Genomic DNA, 24,184 nt, shown 5'->3' with positions numbered 1-24,184 from the left:
CAAGTAATTACTCAAAATTTGTGTACAATCTCTTTTTCAGTCTTCAATATCATTATAGATAGTTGAAATGCTTCAACAAATGATATTATTTCATGAAGTGAGATCTTATTTAATATAAAATAAAACGATTGATTTTATATATAAATTTAAAACCGAAGATTAATTTTGGATTATCGACTTCTGTAGTCTTGAATTAATAGACAATAGAATTATTTATTTCATTCCATCAATACATAATAATTTGATTAGCGTGAGTTTTCTATAGTATTTGAAGAGGATGATTGATGTTTTGTTGTATCACATTTGTCACAGCACTTTCTGTCAAAAGAAAAGAAAATTCACCTTGGGGAATTGACAAAAATAGGCCAAAAATGGGGTAGAAATAGAGTTTTAGGATTGATTGTAAAAAAGTTGAGATTTAGGATAAATTGGAGGTGAAATGACGAAAATACCCTCTTTTATTTTCCTTCCTCTTTTCTTCTTTTTTTCCTTTTCTTCTTTTTCCTTTTCTTCAACCCGAAGACAGAAGGCCGTTCAAAAGAAAAACGTAAACCAGAGCCTTTGAACTCTCCCGCGTCTGCAGTTACCCCCTTCAACTCTCTCCCGCCTCCGGTGAACGTTTTTCTCTTCCGTCCATTTCTTCTCCACTTCCATCCATTTCTTCTCCACGACTCTCCGCTATATTTTCCGATTTCAACTTGTTCACGGAACGTCTCCATTTCTTCTGCACGGGTCTCTGTTTTACTTTCGACTTCATCTCCGGCGGACGCTTCTCCACTTCCATCCATTTCGATTTCAGGTTTGTTTTCACCGGACCTCTCCATTTCTTATCCACTCCTCTACATTGGCAGTGCCGTATCCATCATCTTTGAAGTCAAGTGAGTAATAAAATCTCAGTTTTTTTTTAGAGTTAGTCTGTTGTAGCTTATTTATTATTACAGTATTCCATCTTGTTTGTTTAAGTTGTCTGTTGAGATGTGAGTTTTTTGTTTTTGGCACATTTTAGAGAAGAAATGCATGTCATATGCACACAGACATAGAGAACCGTGGGAGCCATTCTGTTTTTAGGAAGAAAAACCATTTCCTTTGCAATGTACTGTAATAATAGAAAAACCATACCTTGGAGTTTAGAACTTGAATTCGAACATATATTTGGTATCCCATATAAACTCTGCAAAGTTACCAGTACAATAGATATGTGCTAAACATGCATTCTAAAGATTGTATTCTAAAGACATTATCATAAGCTGCATTGTTGAAAGACCATTTCCTTTGCCTTGAATTTTTCCATCATCTCGCACCTATCAGCACCTATCTCTCACCTTCCAAAATTTTGAGTAGAATTCCCAATATAAGAGTGTTAACTTCCTAAACCGTTTAGAATGCATGTTTAGCTAGTCTACTAGGTGTTAAGGCTTTAGGGTTAGCAATTGTATTAGACTTAGCAACTTTGCCTTGAAGTTTTCCATCATCTCGCACCTATCAGCACCTATCTCTCACCTTCCAAAATTTTGAGTAGAAGTCCCAATATAAGAGTGTAAACTTCCTAAACCGTTTAGAATGCATGTTTAGCTAGTCTACTAGGTGTTAAGGCTTTAGGATTAGCAATTGTATTAGACTTAGCAACTTTGCCTTGAAGTTTTCCATCATCTCTCACCTATCAGCACCTATCTCTCACCTTCCAAAATTTTGAGCAGAAGTCCCAATATAAGAGTGTTAACTTCCTAAACCGTTTAGAATGCATGTTTAGCTAGTCTACTAGGTGTTAAGGCTATAGGGTTAGCAATTGTATTAGACTTAGCAACTTTGCCTTGAAGTTTTCCATCATCTCGCACCTATCAGCACCTATCTCTCACCTTCCAAAATTTTGAGTAGAAGTCCCAATATAAGAGTGTAAACCTCCTAAACCGTTTAGAATGCATGTTTAGCTACTCTACTATGGTGTTAAGGCTTTAGGGTTAGCAATTTTATTAGACTTAGCAACTTTGCCTTGAAGTTTTCCAGCATCTCGCACCTATCAGCACCTATCTCTCACCTTCCAAAATTTTGAGTAGAAGTCCCAAGATGCTAGTGCATCCATGTTTAGTAAGTCTCTTATGCAATTATATTTAATTAGTTTTTTTTTTATGCAGGTTTCAGTATGGCTTCGACATCAACTAACGGTGCCAAATTTGCTCGATGCTACTGGATTCTTTGTTAGGAGAGGCGGATCATCAACACACAAGGAACCTTGGCCACTTGTCATTGTCGACTCCATTCCACTTCAACGCAACAATAGTGATTGTGGTGTATTTACAATTAAGTATTTCGAATATGAAGCTTCTGGTTTAGATGTAGCTACATTATGTCAAGAAAACATGTCATATTTTAGAAAACAATTGGCATTTCAATTATGGACCAACAATCCCATGTATTAACTTTTAGTTCCAACTTTTGAAGGAATTGTATATGTTCCAAACTATGTACATAAATAGTTTTATATAATGGAATGAATACCATTTTTGTTTTTTGGTATGCAATTTTTATTTCATTATCTTGGAAAATTGTAAAGTGTGCAGAACTTTTATATAATGTACAACAATGCAGGTGAGAGCAACATTCTCATGCTCTTAGAATTAGGAAGGCCAATTTATCCCACAATGTATGAAAATGGAGAGAGGTGAGAGAAAAATGAAATATTCTTTTTGGAAGTGAGAAAATGGAGAAAATGGTTTTCAAAGGCCGATGGAAACCATGGGAAGAGCTTGAGAAAGAAATTTCAAGAAAACGAATTAAAGAATGGAAAAGGAAGAAAAAGGAAATTTCGTGAAAATGAGGGAAAATGGAACACCAGAGGGAGGGATGAGAGAAAAATGAAACATTTTTAGAAAGTGAAAAAACGGAGGGAGAAGGAGAAGGAGAAGAGAGGATTCATAAATTGATTTTAGGATATTTTTTAACTTGAGGGTAATATAGACTTTTTCCAACTAATTTGTCCTAAAAGTCATCTTTTTTAAAATTCATCTCAAAACTCTTTACATCCTTCCAAATTATCCTATTTTTGATAATTCCCCATTCACCTTCTACCACTTAAAAAGAAACCAAAAGTTGTTTCAAAAAAATAAATAACCTTATTTTTTGTGCCTTTCTAAAATTCCACTTTTTATTGTTTCCACCTTTTTACTTTTAGGATTTGTAGTAAAAGCATACGACTTTTGATGAACTTTTCTTTTTCTTGCATGGGATGAAGTTTTGCCCTTTATTGTTCTTTTACCTCCATGATTTAAATTTACATTATCATACACTGCCTTTTCAAATTTAAATATTTAAATCTAATTTACAACGTTAAGTAATGTTTTAAAGGTTTAATTGCAAATTTGTGTTTGTATAGAATTCATAAGGTACAATTTAATTGTGATTTGATAAACTCACACACAAAATAGATTTTATTCATAGTTTGATAAATTAATTGCTGGTAACAGTTTCAATCAATAAAAGAGACTATTTATAGTAGAAAGTATTTGCATACGTTCTATGAAATCATAAAGGTTAAATTTTAATTCTAACTTTTTTTTCTTCTTCAAACAACCGTTTATTGTATTTCAATCATTTGTATGAATTATATTTTCATATATTTAATTTAAAATATAAGTTATTTTTGAAAAAACTAAAGTATTTGGAAGTCACTTAAAATAGATTTTTAAATACATTTTAAACAATTTTTAAAAAAATAAATTTAAACAAAAATAAATTTATTGAAAAATATATTTTTTTAATTCAATCTAAATGGACCATAATTTAAAAAAATATCATTTTTTAAAATAGAAAAATAAATTAAAATATTTTAAAGCTATATATTATATTTATACTAGTTTTCTACCACTATACATATCAATTTGTTTGGCAAACGATTTTTTTTATTTTTTAAACAATAGAATATTATTTTTAAAACTATGAAGAAAAATTGAACATGAAAAAAAAGAAAGAGAAATTTTTTTAAAATTACATTTTGTTAATAAAAAACAAAATAGTTACGAAATTAAAAGAAGAATCTAAAAACAAGAAAAACAAAATGCAAAACACAAGAAGAAAAGGTTGAAATAGTTATCCAACGAACCAATAAACTATATACATTCGAGAATGTAAATTATTGATTTTGATTTATGATTATTTTCTTAATCAAAAAAATATTCCTATTTAGGGTCCACAACACGACGCAAAGAAAGAAAGGAAAAGAAGTAAAGCTGTGAACAGATTATTTCTTCTGTAGCAGTGGATAAAAGCCGTATCTTTCAAGTCAGATCAGTTCAATAGTACCAATTCAATCATCCTTTACACCCAATGTTTCTGTATACAATCACTATCGATTTTCTAAAAAAATTCTATGCTTAATTTCTAATTATCACTTGCTGCAGTCGGGTCTGGATTTGCGAAAATGGTAGGGCCGGCGAGACCTCTTTTTGTGCTATTTGGTTCTTCCATTGTTCAATTTAGCTTTGGGGATGGCGGATGGGGTTCTATTCTTGCCGATTTGTACTCTCGTCAGGTATTTCTGACTTATTCCTGCGGATGAGATTTGGAATCTCTTTATGAATCTGGTTTAATCTTCATTTACTTTTAGCTTTCAGTCAATTAATTTTAGTGTATTGTATGTATTTAGAATATGGCTACTGTTTTGATTAGACACGACCAAAATAGACTGAAGGGTATGTTTGATTCTTTGATATTGATTTGATTTTAGAACGGTTAAATCACTATTGTTATATTCACAATCACTCTAATTATAAAATGTTTTTAATCACTTAACATCCTTGTTTCGGAGTGATTTTAATCCGTTCTAAGAGGTCAATGTGTGGGATCATGAATGTTTAGTATTGGTTCCTTAGTGAGTTTGTTTGAAACTCCACAGGCAGATATCTTGGTACGCGGCTATGCTGGTTGGAATTCTAGAGAGGCTTTAGGGGTTTTACATCATCTCTTTCCAAAGGTACACTGCTGTTATTGTTATCTATTTATACCTATTTGTAGAAAAATTTGAATGCAATAGCTTTTGTTTTTGTACCATGCTAAATTAGAATAGAATCGAATAATATATGGATTCTTGACAAAACACGTTTCAACAATATCTAAATATCACGTTTGTGCTTAATTGGGTGGATATATTGAAGCTAATGTTTTTAAGATATATTGCCTATCAGGACAGTGCCAATCAACCTTCATTGGTAATAGTTTACTTTGGTGGCAATGATTGTATGCTTCCTTTCCCTTCTTCTAAGAACCCTTATGTACCGCTTTCTGAATATGTTGAGAACATGAAGAAGATAGCCATTCATCTCAAGGTCAACTGCTAATACATACACTATTAATTTTGCATCAATGAACTTTCCCTTTTCCTTTGCTTATTTGTTTCTCACGTTTGTCAGAGCCTCTCAGAGAAAACCCGAGTCATCTTCCTTACAGCCCCGCCTGTGAGCTACAATCTAATTAAAGAAAAAATGAGGTGCTCACCATATTGATTATGAACATCCCGCTCTCTGTTTCTTCCCTTGTTTTTACAAACTCAATGCCTGATTTTGTTTACTGATTGATCCAGTGAGGATCACGCTGAGCGTCGAACATTGGAGTCCTGTCGTAAATACGCCGAGGCTTGTAAAGAACTCTGCAAGAAGATTGACGTGAAATGCATAGATCTCTGGTCTGCAATTCAGAAGAGAGATGATTGGCTCACTTCTTGCTTCACGTTAGTATCTAGTTCTTATAGCATTATATGGGTTGTGTCGTGTCGTGTCTTTTTTAATGGAGATTGAATCTCTCAACTAACACTCTGCTTATAATAACAATCTCAAATTCAGAAGTTTGAATCTCCGGCTTAAAACATATAGATTGAATCCATTGTATGCTGTTAATTTCAGAGATGGGGTTCATTTAACAGCAGAAGGAAGTGAGATAGTTGCAGAGGAAATTTTGAAGGTTTTAGAAGAAGCTGATTGGGAACCAAGTTTGCACTGGAAAACACTGCCAATTGAATTTGATATTCCAATTGAACTATCCCCCTGAAAGGTAATGAAAATTGATTCCACCTATGCCTCATGCATATTATTTTTGTGCGAATGGGAAAAACCTTGGATTATTGTTGCACTAATTATAATTATACCCTAAACTTTTACTTATAAAAATTGAGTCCCCAAGTTTTTACAAATGTTAAAATTAGCCTCTCAAATTTACCATATTCATGGAAATTGGAGATTCCAATGATAAAAATTGAATTGGTCACTGGCAATTTGTGATTTGTCTTTTTTTTTTTTTCATTTATTTTAAGCCCATGATTAAGTAAAATGTGTTGTATTGAATTTCACTTGTGTGAACAATGGATCTGTTCCTTCTCACTTGTAAAAGTATGCACAATGGTTTCGATTATTGTCATTATTGTAGCTGATGAATATTCTTAATTAAAAATAAATAAAACAAAGCCAATTAAATCTTTGGAAGTGAAAAGGTTACTAACTTTGATTCTATCAACTTTACATCCATGGAGTATACACTCCGTTTTAATTAATTGAAATAGTGATTCATTGCATAACAATAATCGAAACTTCAAACAATTTGATTTTAATATAGTTACAAATTTTAGTTTACATCGATTGAGATAATCTATTTTAAAGTTATGAAATTAAATTGTGAGAACGTAAAAGTTAAATAATCAAATCATCATGTGAACTTTAGAGAATAAATTACTGTCCTAATTATTTTTTTAATAAATTTTAATGGTTCTTCAAATAATTATTTTGGTAGATATTAAGGATGAAAACGAGTTGGTTGGGAGAGATTATCAATTCAACTAATATTTTTAGGTTAGTTGGGTTGGCAATCCATAACCAAGATTAATTTTTCAACTACACCCGTAAAATATGGGTTGGGTTGTTTCTTTTCATTTTCAAATCAATAATTATTTAACTTTTACTTTCAAATGATCGTTTATTCTTACATGATTGGCTAGCTTTTCATACTATCATTTAAATAAATAATTTGAATTTGGTTGGGTTGAAGCAAACTTTTCAATCTCCAATTCGAAAAAACCAAAATTCTCCCTCCAACGATAATTTAAACTAATTTAACCCAATTCATATAATATGAGTAGGGTAGTTCGGGTTTGACTTACACTCAATATAGGCTGTGGAAGAAATTGCATGATATTTATCTCTCGATTATGTATTAAAATTTGAGGGAATAAATTGAGACATTTCGCATTTGCATCAAATATTTCACATTTAAAATATTTTTAAATGCAGTGTAGATTAATTTTGACATTTTATTTTTTTATAGAAAATTTCGACTTAAATTTAGAAGATACCCAAATTTGAAAGTTCTTGTATTAAACTTGTAATTGTTTTTAGCGTTTAAAATAAAACGTTTAGATTAGTTTTAATCATTCTTTTTAATCCCAACTCACGTTTGATTCGATGGCGTGGAAATGCAGCCGCAAGGACAAAAAGAAGAAAAATAGGGTTAGGCAATAGATAGCCCCTTTTGGATTCCAACCTTCCACACTATTTGGGCTCACCCCATACCTACAGTTCATTGGGCTTCATTATTGATCAAAATAAATAGCCCATCAATATTCACATGAAGCAGTGTCATTATAGATTTAGCTTTTCTCTTAGTTTTTCCTTATAATAGATAAATAATATATGAGAAATTGTAGTTGGTGATAAATTAGTTTAAATATTTTGTAAAAATTTGTTTAGCATTTGTGATTTTATAAATATAGTAAAAAAATAATCCGATCCAAGTTTTTTATATGTGGGTTAGATTTTGATCTTGTCATTTTCGTAAATAATAAAGTAAACGTGTTATAGACTTAATTATTATAACTTGTTTTGCCATTTTTGCAAGCGTTCTTAATCTCTTTAGTCAACTTGCCTAGTTTTATCCAAGAGACTTTTCTTCTATTGAACCCTTTATACCTGAGGATCAACTTTAAAAAATTACATTATTGATATGAAATAGTCGTTACGAAAAGAGATAAGGTCTACACATTAGTTTATTGGTTGCTCGCATTGGCATTGATTTTACCGGTTGCAACAACTACGGTAGATAGAACATTTTCTACCATGAATATTGTAAATACTCTATTCGGTAATCGAAGATAAATGATTGTCTTATAGCTTATATTGAGAAATATTTATTAGATAAGTTAGATAATAAACTTATTATGGATCTATTTCAAAACACGAAAACTCGTAGAGGGCAATTGTAATACTTATTAAATAAATTATTTTTGAAGCTCATTAATATTTCTTTTAGTGTGTTTGTTATACAGTGTCCCTATATATAAAATTTATAGATATGTCACTGTTTGCTATTGTCACAATTATATACACTATTCACATGTATTCCTTCAAATTACAAATTATCTTGAATATACTCAAGTTAAATTTTCAAACTCATAATAACTATCAGACGTAGTTTATGGATTATCAACCGATTTACTTATTAACCTAAACTCATAATACCTTTTTCACGTGAATACATTTTTTAACCTAAAAACGACATTAGACTTTGACATAAAATAGAGATATGCAAGGTGGCCAAGAGGAGGGCGGCAACGACTAAAGGGATTATTTAAATTTTAATACAAAAGGATGTTATTTTTCTTCCTCTTTTATGAACTTTAAGTACTAATCCAAAAGAGTTAGAGAGCGATGAATTGAAAGTAAAAGTACACTAAAAAAACGATTAAATAGAATGAAAAATCAGAATATATTCCCCACTTTTTAACTTTAGGTGTTGACAAATTAATATTTATTTTCATAATCTTTGACTAAATTGTACGACGAATCAAATCCCCACTAAACAAATTAAGTAAAATAAGAACAAATGGAGAGTGATGTAATTGATGGCATTTGCCATTTTGGACATACTTTCAACTATATCTTTTTAACATTTGTATTTCATAGGACTTTTTAAAAAATACATGAAAAAACAAACTATTTACCTTCAATAAAAAAGAAAAACAAAATTTATTTTACCCCACTTTTCTACAAATGTTTTATCACTTTTTATGGATTTGAACCATTTTTATGTTTTATGAAGTGAATTCTAACTTAAATTAATCCTCCTTCTAAAAGAAAATATAATAGAAAAAAAATAGGTTTTAAAACATTATAGCAAAAATGTTAAAATTACACTAACTAAAATTGCACGGGTCAAGATAACATTTTAACCTAATAATATTCATAATTACAAACTCTAATGTTTTGTTTAATAGTTTTTGCATTCATATATACATATATGTGTTGTTAAAAAATAAGTTTACCGACACGCATAAGTAAGTCTATATGTTTTGTTATCAACTTTCAACTAATACTTTCAACCAAAAATTTGAAAACTACGAAAAAAACATTATATTTAAAAATTTAATTAGAAATTCAAGTATTTACAGGATAAGTGAAAAAAAAACAATTATTAAGTTAAATGAGAGAAAACAATTACAAATTTCAAAAAGTATAAAACTAAAATTTAAAAAATCATAATTTTGCAGATAATATATATAACCTTTAGGAATCTCTTATGGGTAAAATACAAAATTCATAATAAAAAATCAATATAAAAAAATAAAATTGATTAATAATATGAAATTATATGGATCAAGTTGTAATTGAATTATATAAAAAGAAAAAGAAGAAAAAAATAAAAGAAAAAGAAAGGCCAAAACCAAGTTGAGGACGTCTCTCTCTCTTTCACTTTTCTGATTTGTTAATTGTGGAGTGGAAAGTTTGTGATCAAAGATTGGGAATGAGAGGCACTCTCTATTTGCTTCATCCCAACCAACCATTCATTTCTTCCCTTTTTTTTCCCTTTCATTTCTTTTCATTTATTAGGATACCTTATTTTACTTGGATGACAAATTAACACAAAATAAATGCTTTCCTCTCTATCCTTTTATTATTATTATTTTTTAAATATTCCAATGTCATAAAAAAAAAAAGTTTAATGTAAATTCAAAAAGTGGTTTTTGAATTCTCTAAGAAAAAAATTATTTTTCAAGACTAAATCCTAAAATATAAATGAGCTTTACCTAATATGATTAATAAATTGATTAGAACGCACGTGTTTATAAATTGCAAATATTAAGTTATAAAATTACGTTTTTTCATAATACATATTTTAAATAAAAGCCATGAAAATGTTGTATAACAAATATTTTTTGAATTGAAATAATTTAATATTAGTTTATTGTGGAAAAATGATTCAATTCTATTTGTTGTTTTTATTTTAAAAAATCAAACTTTGTTTATTTTTCCTTCTCAATAAGGCAACCTTTTTATTTATTTTATCTTGATGTCATATATGAATGATGCTTTGGTGATTATTAATGTTTGGAAAGTTATTAGAAAAACTACCTCTTTTAATTCTCTCTCTCTTTCTTTTTCTCCTTTTCTTTTCAAAATATAATTCCAACGTTCGAGTTTTAGAAGAATATTGCATATTTAATTCTCAAATGATAAAATATACATTTTATAAAACGAGTATGTGAAGGAGTGGTTTTCAAATAGGATGAAATGAACAAAACATTTATAAATATAAAAATTTTCAAAATCTATCGAAAATATAAACTGATAGATTATGATATTTTAATATTTTAAATAAATTTTGTCATTTCAAATGATTTAAAGTATGGAAATTAAAAAAAAAAAATGAAACTACCTCTCTAAAATTATATTTCACTTTTTATAACTAGGTTAGCTTGCATTTTTAAGAATAATAATTAAGTGTATAATAACAAATTTATTACTCATAACCCTTTATTAATAATATTACTTATCATTATACAAATCGAAAGCAAAAAAACAAAATTTTTCTACTTTGTAAATATTTTAAAGTATGAAGGGTATGAGAATGATGTGTTAATTATAATTTGTTTGTTTTGGAGTGTTAGTAAGTTTTAATAATTGAATATATGGACCACAAAGTCTTTGACGACTTTGTGTAGCCACGTGAACATAAAAACCAACATTGAAAAATGCTTCATAAACTATCCCCTCTTTTCGTAGATATTTTTACGATCTTTGGTATGGAACTAGTAAAAATATATAACAACGTTCCATTCTCGCCTATTGAACATCTTACTTTATCTTCGTTTTTCATTTGCTTTTCTATAGTTCACTTCAAAAGCTACAAGTCAATCACATTTCTAAACATTGTTAGAATTTTTAAATATTTGTTACAAATAATTTTGGTCTCGTAAGAAAAATCAAATCTAAAAGTAGTTTAATTATTCAAGCGAATCTAAAACAAGGATAAAATAGGTCCTAAGAGAATTGCAAATGAAGAGTGAGCGAAGTACGTGCGTAGGAAACGAGCTTGAGGCTTTACCTATTTTATAGAAAAACGTCGAAGAAGAAAGGACAAATAAATTGGGTCACCTTAGCCTAAATTGTCTGACTTGCCTTTAGAGACAAAGGCTGAGACCAACTTACTTTATTCTTATTATTGAGAGTCTATTCTAGGTAAGTCCTTATCTGATGCGTCACTTGATCTGATCTAGCTCTTGAAAGTTATATTTCTAAAAGGAACGATAAAATCCTAAATTATATTTTTTAAAAAATAAAATAGATATGTAACACTAGGTTTTATATAGCTCCATTGAAAACTAGTTTGCTCGCCATCCTAAAACTCTATACTTCCACACTTAAGCATTAATTAAATGATAAGTACCACACTAGTAGTAGGTATTCCTTCATTTTGTATGTCACATTATTCCTACCAATAAATTTAAAACTAGAAAATCATATTCTTTTTTCATATCTATGTTTGGGAATCCAAAAGCTACAAATATATAGCTAAACATATCTAGTTTTTTCCCTCAATTTGGTTTCATTGATTGTCCTCTTGAATATAAGTATGAGAAACAAAAAAGACGAAGAAGAATAAAGCCAAAAAAATAAAAAAAAGAGGTGGATAAGTTTACAAATTAATACAAAGCCAAAAAAGGGGAAAAAAACGTGGGAATCCTTAAATATAAGGATAAGCGTGATATTGCTTTGGTAGTTTGCAAATGTTTGCAGTTGTAAGAATGAGAATTGGTTTGCAATTCCCTTTTTGTTTCTTCTGTTATTTTAATCGTCCATTTGTTGGGTAAAGAAAGGAAGGAATAATGATGCAATGTATGATTTAGTTTTTTCACGGGTCTTTGTATCGTTACTTCTGGTATAAAAGAAGTGAGTAAATAATATATCAATTGAGTTATGTCCACTTTGATATTTTTGTTTCGAATTTAGACAAACAAAACTAATGAACCATGTCACAAGATATGAAACTAGAGAATCTTACGTGATGAAGAAAAGAGAAAATAGAAGAGATATATTTTTCTAAAAGTTTTTTCTCACACGAGTGTTTGTGAAACCGACAAACACGAGAAAAAGAAAACAAAATTTTTCTGCCTAAAGCCCTAATCTTGTTGACGAAGAAGGAAACTTAAGCCAATTCACAACTTACCCATTTAGCAACTTCCCAGCTCGATTCACTCAAATTATATTCAACAATAATATTACATAAATTGAGTTAAGAACTCGTTTGAGATCATCATAAATCATTTTAACAGAAGAGCAAGGTTTTTTTTTTCTTTTTACTGTATAGAATGTAAATAGTTTATATTTTGTTCCAAAATATTTTATGTAAATGACCTATTTTTATATAATTTTGATAAATAAAAAAAGAAATAAAAGAAATTGAAAAAGAAGCCATCGAACCAAGAGGCGCCACGTATCAAAGCTCTAAAGTGCGCAAAACGAGGCCTTCAGATATCAAAATGCGTGGTTTCAATTGTAGCAAGTAAACATGGAAACCACGTCCATTGTAACGCTTCCTGATCGCTCCCTTACAACCGTTGGATTCGAATACTTTTTTACAACGATAAACGACTCAGTGGGCCCCCACTTGGTTCCTTTCCACGCGCGTGGGATTGACGTGTGGTCCACGCAACTCTTCTCGATAGGATCATTCGAGAACATCCTTTACTTAAACCGCCTCTCTCTGCCTCAATTTCTCGTCACTTCCTTCTTCTTTCTTTAGCCTTTCCACTGCGGCTGCTTCTTCTTTCACCTTTTATTTTCTCATACGCCGCCATATTCTTCGCTTCTTTTTCCGGCGACAATGGCAGGATCTGGTGTTGTAGCGGTGTACGGTAACGGAGCTCTCACGGAGACGAAACAATCCCCCTTCTCTGTGAAAGTTGGATTGGCTCAAATGCTCCGCGGCGGTGTAATTATGGACGTCGTTAACGCCGAGCAGGCTCGTGTCGCTGAAGAGGCTGGAGCTTGCGCTGTCATGGCTCTCGAAAGAGTTCCTGCAGACATCCGAGCCCAAGGCGGTGTTGCCAGAATGAGTGACCCTCAACTCATCAAGGAAATCAAACAAGCTGTTACGATTCCGGTCATGGCGAAGGCTCGAATCGGTCATTTCGTTGAAGCTCAGATTCTTGAGGCCATTGGTATTGATTATGTGGATGAGAGCGAAGTTCTTACTCTCGCTGATGAAGAAAACCACATCAACAAGCACAACTTCCGCATTCCTTTTGTTTGTGGCTGCCGTAACCTCGGTGAGGCGCTGCGGCGTATTCGTGAAGGGGCGGCAATGATCAGAACCAAGGGTGAGGCCGGTACCGGCAATATCATTGAGGCTGTGCGGCACGTGCGGTCCGTGATGGGGGATATCAGGTTGTTGAGGAACATGGACGACGATGAGGTCTTTACCTTTGCCAAGAAGATCGCTGCGCCATATGATTTGGTGCTACAGACGAAGCAGCTCGGCAGGCTTCCGGTTGTTCAATTTGCCGCTGGTGGTGTGGCCACGCCGGCAGATGCAGCGCTGATGATGCAGCTCGGTTGTGACGGTGTATTCGTCGGCTCCGGTGTGTTCAAGAGCGGCGACCCAGCGAGGCGAGCCAGAGCGATTGTGCAGGCTGTTACTCATTACAACGATCCGGAGGTGCTGGCGGAAGTGAGCTGTGGGCTCGGTGAGGCTATGGTCGGACTGAACTTGAACGAAAAGGTTGAAAGGTTCGCCAACAGATCGGAGTAGACCATCCTTATCCGGCGACTCTGCTTGTGATGGTATAACAATTTCTAATCCCTTTTCTTTGGATCTGGGAAGCTATAGTTTCTAGCAATTTACAGTCTAAACATATATAGGTTATAAGGAATTTAATTTCCTGTTTGGATTGAATTGCTTTCAACTCCCTTCTTTATGGCTCTTGAACTATAATGTTAGATTAAAATCCTTTGTGTTTAATTTCTGGTGGAGTTTTCACACCTTTGAATGTATTGGATTTCTCAAGATTATTACAACAAATCTCTCCATACAATCCATTAACTTGCTTGAAGCTATTTAGTTTCGGATACAAACAGTGTAAGAAATGGACTCAGTTGTTTTTACCCACAGCTTGCAAAAGGATAAGCAATTGGAGGAAGTAGTAAGAAACTCCTCCGATTGTTGCATATTGTAGTTTCTCGGGCCCTTCAACCGACGGGAAGTCGGTCTCATCAGTACGATTGAAGCCTCCGGCCAGCCATCCCAAGTTCTTGTAACCTTCTTTGTGTAACTTTGAAACTGCGATCAAAGACCTGAACTTGGGAAACGAAGGCAAGACATCAAACCAACAAGAATTTTGGTTAAATGTGCAGTCGGCAAGAAGTCTTTTGGACCATTTTTTTATAGCCTAAAACATTCCAACCTTTACATTACAATATATCTCACCATTTTAGTTGGCTATCATTTTAGTTTTAGAGGTAGAGAATTCATAGAGAAGCATGTAAACTTGTTTCAAAAAGGTCACAACTAGTCTCCGACAGATCTTCAACTTTTCAATCTTGTGCTTAATAAATAGTTTTAAGAAAGTCTAGGTTTCAACTAAGGCACATAAATGTCATTAAAAAAAATAAAAAAAAGATCCTAAGCCACATAAATTTGTGATATATTTTAATTCTTTTAAAATTTATCCATCTGCCAAACATATAGTAACAAATAATCTAGTAATTGTATAGATGTAATAAAAAGGATATCTCAGAATGAGATGTTTGGGTCAAGAGTTATGAACTAAGAGGCCGAAGTTAGTAAGGTGTAAGAAAAGCAAGAGTTAATAAGATGTAAAAGAAATGTTTTAAGAAAAGATGGATATACAAGTACACACTTCTTGTACCAAAATGAGCAAACCTATGCCTTCCAACTTCTTCAACATGCTTCAAAGTGTTTCTTATTTCTTTCTAGGAATTTTTGTAATAATTATAAATTCATTTCACACAAGTTTTAAATTCTCTGCATGATGATGGAATCTTTGAGATTAACTATTAATACATTTATATATTAGGTACGATTGACTTGTTTAAGGTTGCACTATTTTGTACCATTGTTGTATTGTAAGGTTATATTGTTTATAACACGTCAATATATTGTTTTCATAATTGACTGCCATACACTAGATCATACACATTTGCTAAATGAATATGAGAATATTTCTGTCAACAAATTAATTGATCTACTGTACAAATGTTATACGTCATGTGAGATAAGTGTAGCCTATAGGACTGAATTTTAAAAATGTTGAATAGGTCAAGAATTTAATAATTACAAAATCAAACATTTACGGACCCAAAACTAATAACTTGTTGTTTATCTATTTATTTAAAAGAATGTGGAAACTTCAAGATGCCTGACGAACACTATTTGAAATTAGAGAGTAAAGGCAAAATGGCGTCTTTCCCAAAATTCTTATTCTAACTTTACATTTTCTAAAGTAACTTTTCTTTATGCAAAATTAAAATTGAACATTTAAGCTTCGAAATCTTATCAGCAAAAACAAAATCAACCTGACATAAAGGTCAAGATAGAAAGAACGAAATAGAGCCCCCTACTTTTTGTACATAAGACCTGTTTGGAAAACCAAGTTTTATTTTGGGCCATTCTGCTTGCGTCATTGTTGGGGATATTACCAAAACAACCATAAGTGCATGTCTCTGGCTCCTCCATCCTACGACAATTGGCTTCCCCTATGCTCAACCCTTCTCAATTCTCACTCTTGCTACCTGGATGCTCTCCCCCTATCATCGATTCTTGCTCCAAATTACAGATTATGATTTTTTTTAATATAAAAAAGTTGCAAATTGGAGAAGGAATGAGGTAAAAATTGGAGGAAGACCCCGAGATTGAGAATCAAAGGGGAGGAGCAAGAACCAAGGTGTAAGGTGTGAAGCCATCACACGAGCTGCCGAGCATCTATGGTTGGTTTAGCCATTTCACTAGCAATGACGTGAGCGTAGTGTTTTAAAAAAAGAAAAAGTAAAAAGAAATTTTAATTTTTTAAAATTGGGTCAAACTTTTAAATGGGCCTTCAAAAAAATTGTCCATCAAAGCAGATTTTCCATCCGAGATCGATGCTTGATAGGAAGGGAAGGGAATTAGCCAAAGAAATGATGGCGGCCACAAGAAAGTAACCACTAAAAGCGAACTGAATAGCAAAAAGAAAACTAAAAATCTCACCTTAGTCCTTCCCCACAAGCCACAAGGAGCTTCGTGTTCTTATCAGGAACAGCCGCTTCCACTTCCTTAATAAAATCAGGATTCAAGGTCGTCAAGTTTTGGCCAGTCCACAGTCCAATGTAACCAAAATGCACCCATTTCTTCAAAAGACCAATAGGACCATAATCCTCATCCTTCACAAACAGCGCCACATGCACCGACTCTTTCACTCTAGCTTTCTCCCACTCCCATGCCGGCCTTATGTCCAAAAGCTTAAACCCCTCGGAATCTATGGCTGTTGCTGCTTCCTTTGGCCTAATTGCCTCAACCTCGCCGGATTTCAGCAGCTCTTGAGCATTTTTTGCCACAGCTCTCACCTGAGATACGGCGGTCCTCCGCCTTGTGAGTGGTGACAGCAGCAGTGGTCTTTGCCTTATTGGTACACCGTAAAGATAGCTGAGCTGCACCGCCATCGCTTCCCTCTTTACAGTCTCAACTTATCCAATGCCAAATGGCAACTTCTCTGTTACTCATCAAAATGAGTCATCGCTGTCACTTCTGTTCTGTTTAAAAAGAAAACCAAACAAACAGGCCCTTGTTTTTCTCCATGAAAACCGTTTATGGGCCTTCTCCTTTCCATGAAGAAGCCCAGGAGAAGTTGTTATTTGGTCTTCGGGTTTACCATATCTGAAGCTCTTCCTGTATTAGATAGAAACTATCAAGTAAACATGCATGTGGTACTAAGTTTTCAAAGGAGCTCAATTGAAGCTGAAACCGAAGACTTACACTTGGATAACAAAACTCTACTAATACATCTGATTACCTTGTGACGTCCTAAAGTGTAATTATACAAAAGAATTAAGATTCAAGAGTACACTTCTTTAAATGATTGCAGTTTTGCTGAATCGATACATTAACCTAAGGTGGATATAACATACATTGTGAATATATCTTGTGAATTTCTTCTTACTCGATATCCTAAAGTTCTAAATGGAAAGAATGCGCAGACTGGCTTAATAGCATGCTTCAATCAACATGGTAGCTACTGTTTTTCTTGCACTTCTCATTCTAAGGAATTCCATGGATCTGAAACCATTCAGGCATGTGAAATCTTTCATACAGAATGGGTCTGACATCTTTTTCCAGGGCGAGGTGTTTGAGGAGAGGGAGGAGAACCTCTAAAAGCTGAAGACACAAAATGGAACAAAGGGTAAGTGAGTATCTAATGGAATAGACCATCCAAATTCTGTTAAGACAGTAGTTGTCGGAAGAGAAGCCTCCTACCTGATTATCAGCAGGCTGTGCTGGAGAGAATGGAAGGCATGGGATTCCATTCGTTGGTTGCAGCAAGAAACTAAAAGGGTTGTTGTCGATAATAACAACTCTTGAGAGATCTCTCTGTATACAGGATAAATCTTTTACGTGTTCTCTGTATTCTCTGCAATTTGAAGATTTAAAAAATTGAACAAGAAGAAGAAAAACCCTTAAAATTCTAAATTGATAGTCATCAATTCCATATACACTCTAACAACAAGAACAGATGAAAAGATGGTGCAAAGAATTAATAAATCTTGAATCTAAATATGTATTCTTCAATTCAATATCCTCTTCGATAACTAAAAGTCAAAAACATGTACAAAGCCTTAAAACACAAAATCTGTCGTCAATGGAAATGCTTGCTTGACTAAGTTCTATTCCAGGCAAAGAGTAATCTCAGACTCCAAACTCAAAAGAGGTAAATCATAAACTACACCGAAGATATTTATCCTGAGAATATGAAGAAACGCTTACGTGCTAACTGTTGATGGTCGATAAAGTCGATGGCTAAATCTTCCCTCTGTATCTATTCTGTCAACCAGTGGTTTAGCATAACCTGTACGTCCATAAGAAACCGCATATGACAATAGAATAACAAGAGAAATGTTGCAAAAGATACTGATAAATCAATGCCACACCTTCAAGACCAGCAGTAAATAAAATAAGATCAGCAAATTCAGCAGCCTGGCTCAAGAACTCATGCAATCCAGGACGTTCGAACACAGTCACATAACTGATCTTCGGCTTTCCTTCAATTTCCTTCAGTAGAACTACCAAAATTAATCGATAAACTATATATTTCAAAGAAAAATTAGAAAGGCTGTAGGCTTGAAAGAGAGATCTCCAGCGTTACCTTGTCCGAGGATACACATTCCAGCTCAAACCAATTCAAACCAGCTTCTGTTGCTTGAGTGCGAAAAACGGCCGGCAAACTGGATGTTTCGTATGCACAAACCAATGTTTCATCCAAATCAAGAACAACCTGAATGAGCAATTAAAGCATTAAATGCATAAACTGTATAGTAACCTTGGTACATAAGTACATTCTTAACATTATAACAATAGTTCTTCGGATAAAGATAGCAATGATAGCCAAATAAATACGGGAGAAGCTCATAACCAACGGAAATAAGAATTCAATTCAACATAACAGCTATACATTGAAATCACATACACAAGACAGCTAAACTATCCAGAAAATCAGTCAATCGCAAACTGAAATGGAGCCAGCTCCTAGTGTTCACTGCTTTTATTATGTCCTCAAACATAAATTTAGCCTCAGGTTTTCTTAAAAAATATAGAAGAAAAGAAGAAAACGCGACGACCATTACCGTAACTTTTTCCAGAGGGCGATCTTGACCTCCACCATCATCCAAATCACTAAGAGAGCTAATTTTCTTTGTTGAAAACTGATGAAGAGGAAGCTCAGCAGCAGGCAAGGGTTTAAAAGATGGCGCAGATGAAGGAAGAAGAGGAAATCTAAAACCGATGTAGGACAAAATCTGAGGCAAAGAAGGAGCACCGCGCACGATCTGAACAATAACATGAAAAAAGAAAGAGAGCCAATCCATGAAAGCTTGCCATACTTGCAGAGACCTCGGAGCACAAACCTCCGTTTGACCTATCTGCTCCATATCCACCGTGAATCGAAGAAACAGAGGGAGAGATCCCCAAAAATTGACTCAAATTCAACGAATCAACAGGAAGAATACAAGACTCTGCTTCTCTCTCTCTCAATCATTTTCAACGATCGAGAAGAATTAAAAAAAAGTAAATGCGACAAAGCAGTTGGAAAATTCTGTGGCGGACGGAAATGTGGCGGTGATGGTGGCCGGTGGCTTTTTGCCGCCTTGGTTCGCCTTGAAGGCCTACTTCTTACTTTTCTTGTCTTAAAATAGCTTAATTAATAATTATCCCTTTATTGTAGCCAAAGAAAGCTGTGATTTATTCCAATCCCAATTTATTGATAAGAAAATAAATAATGTATTTTTTGTAAAATGGACATATTAAAATATTTTTATTTAATGGTTCATAAACTAACCCTCCTTCACATCGCCGTCAAATCTGACGGGATGGTATCCGTGACCCCATCTAATGTTTTAACATTTTCTATCGTTCTAAATTATTAAATACTTACTTTCTAAATTATTATTATTATTTATTTTGTTTTGATTAGATGTCTTAATTGATAAGTAATTTCGTTATTTGACATCAGCAATCGTTTATTTTTATAATCGTGTGTGTTTTGAATTTAAAACATTAACTTAACTTGAAAATTAGAGAAACTGTATCGAATTTCATTCGTTGAGCTTATGAGGTTTCTTTATCAGAATTAGTTAAATAATTAATTCTTTTTAATCATAAATTTGGAAGTTTTAACATTTATATTATTATTACCATTTGAATTTCACATGGTTGAAAATCAACCTACATTTAGTTTCTTATAAAGATAGTTAGAATACTTTTTTTTTCTTTTAATCTTTTTCTTTTTTTCAATTTGACAAGTTAAATGTGCTCTATCCTTAAATATATTTTCAAAATTTATTTTATATACACCCTATCATTTATAATATGTTTCTATATGTCATGATATATAGGTTATAACATACCATGATGTACTTGTTGTATGTAGTAATACTATTTTTGTTTTAATGTATATCTAGGTACTGTTTGTGTGAACTAAATAGTACTTGCTGTATATTCTCAAAAAACAAAAAAAAAAAAAAACAAAAATAGTAAAAATGAAATATTCCAAAGAAACAAAAAAAGCATAAGAAGAACAATACATCTAACACACATAAAAAATAACCAAACTAGAAAAAAAAACGAATTAGTAAAAATGGTATCCAAAAACCACAAATTCGAAAAAAAGAAAAAATTTTAGAAAAAAAGATAATGGATTAGGATTTTGGAATATGATAGATCTCAAGTCTTTTTGAAAAACCAATATGAACTTAGCTCAATTGACACTTATATCTTCATTTGGACAAGAGGTATCGAGTTCAAATCCCTACTCCAGCTTTTATTACAATACTACATAAATTTATTGGTAAACCATCTTAATTATTTTAAAATGTTTGAAGAATAATCAATATTAATTTTTCAGTTATGGTCTAAATTGTAATTGTGATTATGGAAGAAAGTTAGACATGGTTGTAAATAATGTAAAACAGAAACATAAGTCTCTTATTAGACTGCCGTGGACCGGGATTTGGGCCAGACCGAGTAGGCCCATTGACAATTACATCGCAAGGGATGAGAAAATGGGCTGGACAAATTTGATTAGAATTTGGGCCATAGTTCTGTTACGCCCACTGACACCCTCATTTGTCGCTCGCTGTTACACAGTTACACCGTTCTAGTTCTACATTATAATGCTTTTTTTTTTTAGTTAAAAAATATAAAATTGTTTCTGTCAATTATTAAATTTAGAAACTGAGTTTAATTATGTTAGTAATTTTAATTATGATTAATAAATTATCTAAACATGATTGGTTAAACAGTGCAATAAAGTTTGATTTGATTCTAAAACAAAACACATCCTAAATAATTTAAGATTTTAGTTTCCGCAACTAAATCATGCGATAAAATATATTTTACGAAGTTTTAAATTATAAATATAAAAAAAATCCAATATTTTGTTGATGTTGGGAGAGAATCTTAACGGTCTAATATAGTTGTGAACAATAATATCAATTATCAATCCCTGATTTCCCTTAATATGTCAATATTCTCTGAAAAAATCTTCATTTTCTATTTAGCAGTAGTCTTTTAGATAACTGATAAGGGATATTATTCCAAAAAGTCTAAATATTGTAAGACTAGTTTTCAAAAAATATAGGCTAGTTTGCATAATATTCTCCCTGACAAAGTGACATATATCATGTAAATTATTTCAACACACAAGCAGAGAGTTGAGCGTACCAAATTGCCGAGGCGTAAGAGAAAACAGAAGAAGACGACGGAAGAATGGGCGTTGATTACTACAAGATTCTTCAGGTTGATCGTAATGCTAACGACGAGGACTTGAAGAAAGTGTACAGGAAGCTCGCCATGAAGTGGCATCCAGATAAGAATCCTGAGAACAAAAGCGATGCCGAAGCCAAATTCAAGAAAATTTCAGAAGCTTATTATGTAAGATACGGGATCTTCTCTTCGGTTTCTGTATAAATTTTGCATTGATCTCAATGACACTTCATTGTTGTTGTTTAATTGTTTCTATTAATTCTGTCTGTAATTAGGTTTTGAGTGATCCTCAAAGACGAGCTGTGTATGATCAGTTAGGAGAGGAGGGTTTAAACTTGAAGATGGGAACGCCATCGCCAAGTGGTTCTTGTAGTAGCCGTACCAGACATGCTTCGTCGACTGGGTTTTCCTTTGATGTAAAAAGTGGTTCCAATGATTTGTTTATGGGGTTGTTTGGTTTTCCGAACCCTTTTGGAGGGATGGAACACATGGCTGACTCTCGTGCTGCTGCTTATAGTTTTTCAGATGGTTTGTTAGGTGATAATATATCTCCCTCCCTTAGACATGGAGTTGGTCTGGGCTCCAATTATATGAGGAAAGGTGCTACAATAGAGAAGGCTTTGCTGTGTAGTTTAGAAGAACTATACATGGGTTGTGTGAAGAAGATGAAGATTGCTAGGGATGCCATCGATAATACTGGGTTAGTCACTGCAAGACTTTTTTCAGCTCTCATTTATTTGTAGTGTAATTAAACCCAGTTCCCCAGTTTTAGATGAAGATTGACTTTTTATTCTGATGCTATTTTTGTTTTCTTGTGATTGGGATGGTTTATACTCTATACCCTTGTCAATGGTCTCAAAGTTCTGAATGGAGAAGAGGGTGCTCAATCAATTATTTGAAAACTTTGCATGGATAACCTTCTACTTTCTTTCGATAAAATTAAACTTACTTGCCTAAAATGAAAATGAAAGTCACTTTTAATGCTTTCCTTTTCCTTGCTTCTTAAAATTTTGTCCCAGCTTGTGCGAATGGGTTAGGAAATTTTTTCCAAGAAAGTTCAACGTTTTCATGTGGAAGCGTCTGATGGGAGTAAAAACAACTCTACTATCCAAAAGAGAATTCCAACGTATACTAGTTAACTAAGTTGTCTGCCTAATACTTTATCATTTGTAACTTGTAAGGCCGAAGTAAAGACTTAAGACTGTCTTCCTTTTCACTAGAAGTTGGCCCCTTAGTTTTGGGACATAATTTTCATGGAATTTGGCTAAGCGCAGACTATATCCTTTACTTTCACCTTGGAGGCCATTTGTTCAGAAAGCAAGCTAAATTCATCTCTTCAATTTAAACTTGGCTTCTCTTTGAAATCGACATGGCCTATTGGCTTAAGGCCCCCCCTGCTCTTTGGACTTTTTGAAAATGGGAAAAACTAAAGGACCTTTGGGATTAGGCCAAGTCCTAAAGTTCTTGTGGGATCATATTTCTTGTCTTATGAGTTATGACCTATGTGTGTGAAGTTGGTAACCTCTCTCTGTATCAATTAGGCAGGAGCTTTCAGTGTTCATAATTAGACACTGTAATAACTTAATTTTGTTTTTGCTATAATTGTAAGATGCTATTATGTACAGGAGACCTACTACGGTGGATAAAATCATAACAGTGAACATCAGGCCTGGATGGAAGAAGGGAACTAAAATTACATTTCCAGAATTAGGAGATCCACATTCGAGAGTAATACCCTCAAAGCTTGTGCTTACCCTTGATGAAATCCCTCACAGAGTTTTCAAAAGGGATGGCAACGATCTTATTGCCACCCAAGATATCACTCTGGTTGAAGCTCTAACAGGATACACTCTGCATCTAACAACTCTTGGTGGTCGAAACCTAACGATTTCGATTGATTCGGTCGTTGGGCCCAGTTATGAAGAAGTAGTTGTGGGAGAAGGGATGCCAATTCCCAAGGAACCTTCAAGAAATGGGAATTTGAGAATCAAGTTCAACATTAAGTTCCCCATCAAACTGACGTCAGAGCAAAAAATGGGGATCAATCAGTTATTAACCTCTTCATAAAAGATGGTAACTCATTTTACTCGTCGTATATACACACACATATGTATTTCTTTTTTCTTCTAGGGTATTGTAAGAAGTAAATAGTGTTTTGTTGGATGCAACAAAATGAACGAGATACTGAGTTTAGTAGCTTGAAATTGAATGTTTCATTTCTTCACAAATGCAATTTATGAATCCGAGCTGGATAACTACTATCATACTTCCATGTCCCCTCCCAACAACAATTAGCAAAAACATCGCTTCTGGCAGTCTGATCATCAGTGGATGTAGACATTCATGACGTGGAAGCTGCTACATCATTTGTTATGGTTTTTCATAGTTCTGGTTCTTCTCTTCTGGA

General features: G+C 33.1%; 5 protein-coding genes and 1 long non-coding RNA gene across 8 annotated transcripts; 4 read left to right on the top strand and 2 right to left on the bottom strand.

Moving 5' to 3' along the window:
- Positions 1–443: 443 nt before the first annotated feature.
- LOC116402590 lies at positions 444–2,401 on the top strand. The gene is made up of 2 exons (XR_004215038.1): positions 444–878; positions 2,133–2,401. It is a non-coding gene; the product is annotated as an uncharacterized LOC116402590 (long non-coding RNA).
- A 1,751-nt stretch (positions 2,402–4,152) lies between these two features.
- On the top strand, positions 4,153–6,453 carry LOC101212936 (GDSL esterase/lipase At2g38180). Of its 3 annotated transcripts, none has more exons than XM_011653559.2 (7): positions 4,153–4,275; positions 4,395–4,525; positions 4,889–4,966; positions 5,178–5,318; positions 5,403–5,479; positions 5,573–5,719; positions 5,892–6,453. In XM_011653559.2, exons 2-7 carry the CDS (start codon positions 4,415–4,417, stop codon positions 6,034–6,036), a joined length of 699 nt encoding a protein of 232 aa, XP_011651861.1. In that variant the 5' UTR covers positions 4,153–4,275; positions 4,395–4,414; the 3' UTR covers positions 6,037–6,453. The 3 variants fall into 3 exon arrangements, with proteins under 3 accessions (XP_011651861.1, XP_004137721.1, XP_031737752.1); XM_004137673.3 differs by having other exon boundaries at positions 4,154–4,292; XM_031881892.1 differs by having other exon boundaries at positions 4,233–4,525.
- Positions 6,454–13,008: 6,555 nt separating this feature from the next.
- LOC101212698 (probable pyridoxal 5'-phosphate synthase subunit PDX1) lies at positions 13,009–14,331 on the top strand. Its single transcript, XM_004137672.3, has one exon. The coding sequence runs from the start codon at positions 13,135–13,137 to the stop codon at positions 14,059–14,061; it is 927 nt and encodes a 308-aa protein (XP_004137720.1). The 5' UTR covers positions 13,009–13,134; the 3' UTR covers positions 14,062–14,331.
- LOC101217811 (rhodanese-like domain-containing protein 10) lies at positions 14,267–17,118 on the bottom strand. Its single transcript, XM_004137856.3, has 2 exons — positions 16,516–17,118; positions 14,267–14,603 (listed from the first exon to the last, which is right to left on the bottom strand). The coding sequence occupies exons 1-2, from the start codon at positions 16,965–16,967 to the stop codon at positions 14,402–14,404; spliced, it is 654 nt and encodes a 217-aa protein (XP_004137904.1). The 5' UTR covers positions 16,968–17,118; the 3' UTR covers positions 14,267–14,401.
- A 145-nt stretch (positions 17,119–17,263) lies between these two features.
- LOC101212455 (CTD nuclear envelope phosphatase 1 homolog) lies at positions 17,264–19,733 on the bottom strand. Its single transcript, XM_004137671.3, has 6 exons — positions 19,143–19,733; positions 18,665–18,793; positions 18,450–18,570; positions 18,286–18,367; positions 17,779–17,932; positions 17,264–17,679 (listed from the first exon to the last, which is right to left on the bottom strand). Exons 1-6 carry the CDS (start codon positions 19,443–19,445, stop codon positions 17,563–17,565), a joined length of 906 nt encoding a protein of 301 aa, XP_004137719.1. The 5' UTR covers positions 19,446–19,733; the 3' UTR covers positions 17,264–17,562.
- Positions 19,734–21,696: 1,963 nt separating this feature from the next.
- Positions 21,697–24,043, top strand: LOC101212210 (dnaJ homolog subfamily B member 4). The gene is made up of 3 exons (XM_004137670.3): positions 21,697–21,945; positions 22,053–22,477; positions 23,403–24,043. Exons 1-3 carry the CDS (start codon positions 21,781–21,783, stop codon positions 23,842–23,844), a joined length of 1,032 nt encoding a protein of 343 aa, XP_004137718.1. The 5' UTR covers positions 21,697–21,780; the 3' UTR covers positions 23,845–24,043.
- The last annotated feature ends 141 nt before the right edge of the window (positions 24,044–24,184 follow it).

This window comes from Cucumis sativus, chromosome 3, assembly GCF_000004075.3.
Source record: "Cucumis sativus cultivar 9930 chromosome 3, Cucumber_9930_V3, whole genome shotgun sequence".
In the NCBI taxonomy this organism is placed as follows: domain Eukaryota; kingdom Viridiplantae; phylum Streptophyta; class Magnoliopsida; order Cucurbitales; family Cucurbitaceae; genus Cucumis; species Cucumis sativus.
Note: the sequence above shows the minus strand (reverse complement) of the source record. Positions and strands in the feature narration are given on the sequence as shown.